Genomic DNA, 7,560 nt, shown 5'->3' on the forward strand with positions numbered 1-7,560 from the left:
GGAGGAACAAGGAAAGGGCAGAGTTAGGGGCAAGGGCAGGGAGAATGAAGGGTAAAGGAACAGGGAAGGGGCAGGGACAGAATGAGGGGCAGGTTTATGGAAGGGTGGGGCCAGGAGCAGAGATGGGGCAGGGACAGGGATTGCCGTGTGAAGGCTGCTCAGGCAGGGACTGGGAGCCCTGTCCTGGCTCCTGACCAGGGTCCCAGAGGAAGTTTTTGGGGCCACCAGAACTGCCTGGTCCCCACCAAGTGTTGCCAGTGACCAAATGCCAGGCACCAGGAACCCCCAAACTCCCACTGCTATCAAAGGCTGGTGGGGACAACAGAGCAGACACCCACCAGAGCTGCAGTGGGCCTGCTGTGGAGATGAGGAACAACCCAAAAACGCCTGCAGTGGGCCCAGGGCTAGGCATCAAGGCCATTGTGCTGCCAGGCAAGGCATGCAGCAAGTCTTGAATTGGCATAACTGGAGTATTGTTGCACTTGGACCCACAGGCTCACAGCCAAGCTGAGTGGGGGCTGCACGGGCCACTGCACCTCTTCCCTGACCTGCAGGGGCTTCTCCAGAGGCACCTGAGGCTGGCAGGTCCCTCAGCCAGCGATTCCTTCCCTCAACTGCCAGTCCCAAGCTGGCTCCCTCAGAGTGAGGGACAAGTGCCATCAGGGCCTCCTGGACTGGGTTTGTGTGTCCAGGTTTTGGTAGTGGGGTGGCTAGGGGAGTGGCTTCTGTGAGAAGCTGCCAGAAACTTCCCCTGTGTCTGGCAGAGCCAACTCCAGATGGCTCCAGGATGGACCCACGGCTGGCCACGGCCCAGCCCAGCACAGATGGTGGTGATGCCTCGGAGATCAGGGATTTAAGTAGAAGAAAAAAGTTACTGCGCAGATGTAATTGCACTCAGAGAAGAACAGAGTGAAAACACGTGAGAGGAACAGTCCTGCACACACCCAGGGCAGGGCAGGAGGTGAGACTGGAGCTGTTTCAGGAGCTGGAGCTGAAATTCCCCTGGGATTCCGTGGGGAAGCCCATAGGGAGGCAGCTGTGCCCCTGCAGCCCATGGAGGGCCCAGGGGTGCAGAGATCCACCTGCAGCCCCTAGAGGAGCCCACACCACAGCAGGGGAAGGACTCCAGCTCTTTTCCCTGAGCAGCAGCAGAAACAGGTGATGAACTGATCATAATCTCTATTCCACATCTCCCTGCACTGCTGGAGGGGTGGAGGCAGAGCTGTGAAGGAGGGAGGTGTGGAGAAGGTGTTTTAAGGTCCTATTTTACTTCTCATTATCCTGCTCGAATTTTGTTAGTAATAAATTCATTAATATCTCTAATTCAAGTCTGTTTTGCCCTGAAAGTATTTGATGAGGGATCTTACCCAGTCCTTAACTCATGAATCTTCTGCTGTATTTTCTCAGCCCTGCCCAGATGTGGAGGGCAGTGAGAGGCGTTGGCAGGTGCCCGGTGTCCAGCCAGGGTCACCTCACCACACAGGTGTTGGCAGTTGCTATAACCATTGCAACAGTTGTGTTGCAAAGAGCAACTCTGCACGACCTGCCCTGGCGATGCCAAAACAAGGCAGCCCCCGGCCTCGGGGCTCTCTGCTTGGTTCCAGGTGACAGCCGGGGTGCAAAAGAGGTGACAGCCACCGGCCACCACGCACCTGTCTGGAGGGGGATGCCTGCCCACGCACCCCAGCACCGTGCAGGGGGGACGCGTTCTGGAACCCCACGAGCCCGGAGAGACCGCTGGCATCCACACCCACCCTGTCACACACCGGTGGCCAGGGAGGGGCCGGCGCGGCTGAACATTAACCCCGGGGCGGTGGCCAGGGCTCCCTGGCGGCGCAGTCCCAGCACCCCAGAAACACCTGCAATGAGGGGGCTCCGGTACCGCTACCAGCTCCTGGTAGGTCCATCCTGGCAGAGTCCCACATGGCAGCGAGGAATGAGCTCTGGGGCAGCGCTGGGAGGCACCTACCGGGCTGGACATGGGGCTGGACAGACGGGGGGGGGGGGGCTGCCCTGGGGAGAGGGAGGGGCTGGGGGGGTGCGGGGGGTGATGGGCACACGCAGGACCTGCCCCTGCAGCCCACTGCCTCCCGAGAATCCTGGCACCCCAGGGGCAGATCTCCTGCGCCCCGGGCTGCACTCGCTCATCCCTCTTGCCCCCTCAGGGTGGTGGGCAGGGTGGTGCCCCTTGGGCGTGGGCTGCACCCACAGCCATCCTGAGCACGTGGCTGGCTGAGACACTTGTCACTAGCGGCCACCAGGACTGCGGCACATCCCAGACCCCTTCTACGCTGCGGGGTCATCCCGGCCGTGAGCAGAGGGAAAAGGCAAGGCTTCACCCCTTCTACGGGGGTTTCAGCCTTCCTGTAGAAGCCTTCCCTGCCTTCTCTTCCTCCTCCTCCTCCACCGCTTCCCCCCCTCGGGTGACCATACAGCCTTGAAGTTCCGCGTGCAGCGGTGGCACGGCCTGGCGGGGTGCCAGGACATGGCACGGCACGGCATGGCATGGCATGGCACCTGGGCTATCGGGAGCAGCTGGCAGCCGGGAGCTGGGCTGTAGGCTCAGCCTGGTGCCCATTCCCGTGGACTTGGGCCCTTCTCCCAGGCCCTGGACAGAGGATGGGAGACACCCCACGCTGGGTGGGTTCGGGAGCTGCTGCTCCCTCAGGGCCGCAGAGATGCTCATCTCCTGCTGCCCGCAGCCCGACCAGGACGAGAAGCTGCCCATGGGATGCGAGGACCTAGCTGGAGAGGGGCAGCAGGGCTGGGAGGGAGCCCCGGCAGCAGCCGAGGAGGAGCCGTGCAGGCTGGTGCTGAGCACACCCAGCAGCATCCTGCGGGACAGGGAGCTCGAGGAGGTGAGGCACCCCCGCCTGCAAAGGGACCCCCCCTCCTGCTCGTCTGCCCCGCTCCCACAGCCGAGACCGCTGTCCTACCAGGAATGATCCAGAGTGAGGCCAGGTGGGTGACATTCCCCTGTGCCTGTGGACGGTCACCTCAGTCACCTCTTGGGGGAAGGATGCTTGGGGAGCTATCTCAGAAGGGTTTGCAGGGTGAGGACGCTTTGGGAACGTGTTTTAGGGGAGGGTGCTTGGAACCATATCTCGGAAGGATGCTCAGGTGGGTGTCCTGGGAGGCTGCTTGGAGGGATGAGGTGTGGGGCCACCTCTCGGGAGGACTCTCGATGAGATGTCAGGTTTGTGCTGGGGCAGGGGAGGATGCTCAGCCAATCAGCACCGGCTGAGGCCGCTGTGCCCCAGCTGGGCGCCCAGCTGCCCCCGCGGCTGACGCAGCAGCCCTGGCACCTGCTCTACGCCACCGGGCGGGACGGCTTCAGCCTGCGGACGCTGTACCGGAGCGAGGCCCGGCCGGACTCCCCGGCCCTGCTGCTCATCAGGGACACGGAGGCGCAGGTACGGCCGCGCCCTCCCCAGCCCGGCTGCCCCGTGTCACACGGGCTCGGGCACCTCCTCGCTCCGTTGGCAGGACGGGGACACGTCCCGGCGCTGGGAGCCCCTCTGAGCGCCGCCCCGTGAGTCTTCCCCTTCTGTTTCCCCAGGCCTTCGGTGCCTTCTCCGCCAGCGCCATTCGCAGCAGCAGCGGCTTCTACGGCACGGGGGAGACCTTTCTCTTCTCCTTCTGCCCCGAGCTGAAGGTGCGGCTACACGCTGCCAGCCCTCGGGCACCCCGGGGCGGGGCTGGCCATGTCCCGAGTGCCAGGCCACGCCTGGGGGTCCCCGCGGTGTTGGGGGGATCTGGGGTGACGGGGCTGCGCTTGGCCGGACGTGGGGACAGCAGCCCCCCGTGGGGACCCTGCTGGCAGCAGCCCCCAGGTTTGTCCAGGGCTGGGAGGAGAAGGCAAATCCCAGGCAGTGTGCAGGGAGGGAAGCTCAGGGAAGGGGACCCTGCACAGCTGGGTGTCACCGGGCTCCTTCCACAAGGCAAGGCGGTCGCAGCCCAGCTCTAGGCTGGCAGAATGTGGAGGCAGCCACGGCGTCTGGCAGCACTGGGGGGCTCTGTGTAACAGGGCCTTAGTGGTGGCGGCTGTGCCCTGGCAGGGCCCACTGAGCTGTTGGCAGGGATGGATCAGAACCACAGGCTCGGCCAGGTCTTCTGGAGGTGTGGAACACGGAGGTGCCCGAGCAGAGCCAGCTTGGTGCAGCAGCCCCCAGCTGGTCCTCACTGTCGGGGATGGGGACACTGCCCCAGCCCACGGTCCCTTCTGTGTGCTGTCCCCATGCAGGTGTTCAGGTGGACAGGCAGGAATGACTTCTTCGTGAAAGGGGATGTGAATCTGCTGATGGTCGGTGGGGGCAGGTAGGAACGGCACCAGCAACTTCAGTGGCTCAGAGGGCCACCAGCCCCGATGGCCATCAGAGCCATCACAGGAACCCAGGCTTGCCTATGGAGCTGGGTCTAAGCACATGGTGATAGTTTGAACTCCAAAACACTGGCACCAGCAGCACTGGGCCTTTCATTCCCTAACCCTACTGCGTGCTGGAAGGGCTGCTGGTTGCCAGCCTGCTCCCTGCCTGCAGGCACCGTGGCAGACCTGGGCCAGCTGCTTGTCCCGTCTCATGTCCCTTTTGGGGAATAGAGAGTGAGGACGGGAGGTGGCTGGTCGCCCAGGAGGTGGCGTGGGAGGTCTCCAACCATGAAGGAGGCAGGTCGCAGCTGACCGTCCTCTTGGCACATTCGCAGCGGAAGGTTTGGGCTGTGGTTGGACGGGGACCTGCACCACGGGGGCAGCCAGCCCTGCGAGACTTTCGACAACGAGACCCTCTCACAGCGGGAGGAGTTCTGCATCCAGGATCTGGAAATGTGGGGTCTGGCCTGACCCCAACAAAGGCACCCAAGGAAAAAGGTGTTGGAGAGTGGATTCTTTGGACTGATGTCTCCAGTACAGCTGTTCCTGACTGCACCCGCAAAGCCTGCGGGATGATACCAGCTTCACCCCCTCCTCCTTTCACCTGTTCCCAATAATATCCCAATTTCATGGGGAAAGAACAGCCGGTGGGGGCAGCATGATTGGAATAAACAGCAGTGGGGTCTCGGGCCTGCAGGGTTGCTGTGCTGTGGCTGGGGAGCCCAGAGTGTGTGCATGGGCCCACAATGGCATAGCACAACGAACCCTAAACCTAACTCTACTCCTAGCCCCAACCCTAACCCTAAGCCCAACCCCAGGAGGAGGGCACGTGGCAGAGCTGGGCACGGCAGGGCCCCACATGGAGAAGGAAGCTTCAAGAGCAGTGACACTTCAGGACTGAGCAAGCCCAGGCAGCCTCTGCCCCTGGGGCTGGCTCTGAGAGACCACACAGTCACCATTCCTCAATAAACTTCTCCTGGCCTCATCCTTGCCCTGGAAGCGTTGAATGGCTCTGTGAAGGTGTGCAAGACCTGTGGTGGGGAGCAGGCCAGGAGCTGTGACAGCCATGTCTTGTCCCAGCCCAGGCTGTGTGGACACAGCAAGAGTGGGGGGTCAGCCTGGGGCACTGCTTCAGGGACCCATTCCCCCCTCTGGCACAGTCCACACCCCCTGTCTGTCACCCTGTGAGGACCAGGGCTTCCTCCTCAGGAGGGGATGACAAGAGCCCTTCCCACCCAGAGCTCTACAGCCTGTTGTCTCTTGCCTGGCTGACAGGGTTTAGCCTCATCCCTGAAGGCTCAGCCAGCTCTCCTCCTCCTCCTCCACCACCCCTGTCCAAGGAGCAGAACCAGCCCCACAGAGGGATTCCAGGCAGGGGTGGTTCATGGGGTTCCGTTGGAGGGCAGTGGCCTGTCTGGTTTGACCACATATGATGTATTTCTCGTGGGAGCACAGCTGGACATCCAGCTGAAGTATCACCCCATAACCTCACCTTATGTCAGCTCCTATCCCTAAATCTGCAATTTTGTGAGGCCTGCATCCCACAGAGCCCCAGCCTGCAGTGCTTTACACCTACCCTCCCAGCCCTCGAGTACCTTGTGCTGAACCTCACCAGTCATTTCCCTGCTGATTCCATCGCCCATGGACAACCTGTGCCATCTCTCCAGCAGCTGGCACTTACTCCTTGCAGCACACATCCACACAGGCTGGGAGATTCATGGAGAAATAGGTGAAAATGGGTTTAAGAGGATGGTGCAGGGCTCAGGCAGACACTACACTGACCAGCCCTATTTTCAACATTACCCTCTCATACCCCTTTTCTCTCTACCCTTTCGTATCTCCCTCCTCCTCCACCTGCAGAATGCCACTGACCCCCTCCACTGTCCCAGACCCCACTAACACGTGCCTGGAGCCCCCTGCAGCCCTTCAGTGCACCCAACTCAGGGCACCCAGGGCCTTGGTGCCACCCAATGCTCCCTGCTGAAAGTGGCTGCACAGCACCATCCCCCTGGGGACCTCACCCTTGTGTCCACCAGGACCTTTTCCTAATCCCAGCACTGCCTCATCCCTTGCCAACACAGAGCCCCTGACTTCAGGCCCATTTCACACTTCTGCTGGTAGCACTGGGGTAGGATCTCCAGCTGGGGGAGGCTGGAGGCTCCTCTGCAGGTCACCTTGCCCAGCCCCTGCTCCATCAGGGCCACCCAGAGCCAGCTGCCCAGGATGTGTCCAAGGGGCTTTTGAGTCTCTCCAGGGATGGAGACTCCACCACCTCCCTGGGCACCTGCACCAGTGCTCGGCCACCCTCCCAATGCAGAAGTGTCTCCTGAGCTCGGAGGGCCCCTCCTGTGTGTCACTTGGTGCCCGAGGCCCCTGGGGCTGTCCCTGGCTCTGTCCCCTCTGCAGCCTCCCCCCGGGTATTTATCCCCAGGGATGAGATGCCCTGAGCCTGCTCTGCTCCAGGCTGGGCAGTGCCAGCTCTCTCAGCCTCTCCTCACAGCAGAGATGCTCCAGTCCCTCCATCACCTTCATGGCCCTGTGCTGGACTCTGTCCAATCTGTCCCTGTCTCCAGTACTGGGCAGCTCAGCTCTGGGCCCAGCACTCCAGGGCTGGCCTCACTGCTGTGGAGCAGAGGGGAAGGGTTCTGTACCTGCTGACAACACCAGGACACCGCTGGAACACTTGGCCGAAAGAGGAGTTGCACATTTTTTGGCTCATGGGGAACTCCTGGATCTTTTCCTCTACACTTCCTCATGGGTGGGTGACCTCAACACATCCTGGTGAAGGAAATTACCCTTCCCAGATGCAGGACATTGCACTTCCTCTTGGTGATCTTCGGAAGGTTCCTGTCAGACCCTTTCTGCAGCCTGTTAAGACCCCTCTGGATCCCAGCACATCCCTCTGGAGTACCAGGCACATCTCCCCATCTGCAAATGTGCTGAGAGTGAGTAATGGGCCTCTGGAACTGGAGCCAGCACCACACCTAGCACAAAACTTGTGCCACTGATAACCCACACACTGAACCCAGGCCTCCAGCCAGGCTTTGGCCTAGCCCTGCCTGCTCACCCAAACCTCCCTGGGCAGCTTGCTGAGGCTGACACCACCACTGCTGTGCCCTCAGCCCCTGGCACAGTCATCTCAGCACAGAAGGTGACCAGGTTGGTCAGGCCTGGCTTCACCTGCCCGTCCCCAG

General features: G+C 61.7%; 1 protein-coding gene across 2 annotated transcripts; it reads left to right on the plus strand.

Annotated features, from left to right (window-relative positions):
- Positions 1–1,858: 1,858 nt before the first annotated feature.
- On the plus strand, positions 1,859–5,357 carry TLDC2 (TBC/LysM-associated domain containing 2). Of its 2 annotated transcripts, XM_053993380.1 has the most exons (7): positions 1,859–1,897; positions 2,703–2,858; positions 3,261–3,413; positions 3,560–3,655; positions 4,244–4,317; positions 4,702–4,864; positions 5,155–5,357. In XM_053993380.1, exons 1-6 carry the CDS (start codon positions 1,865–1,867, stop codon positions 4,835–4,837), a joined length of 648 nt encoding a protein of 215 aa, XP_053849355.1. In that variant the 5' UTR covers positions 1,859–1,864; the 3' UTR covers positions 4,838–4,864; positions 5,155–5,357. The 2 variants fall into 2 exon arrangements, with proteins under 2 accessions (XP_053849355.1, XP_053849354.1); XM_053993379.1 differs by having other exon boundaries at positions 4,702–5,357.
- Positions 5,358–7,560: the final 2,203 nt, after the last annotated feature.

This window comes from Vidua macroura, chromosome 17 (assembly GCF_024509145.1).
Source record: "Vidua macroura isolate BioBank_ID:100142 chromosome 17, ASM2450914v1, whole genome shotgun sequence".
Lineage (NCBI taxonomy): Eukaryota > Metazoa > Chordata > Aves > Passeriformes > Viduidae > Vidua > Vidua macroura.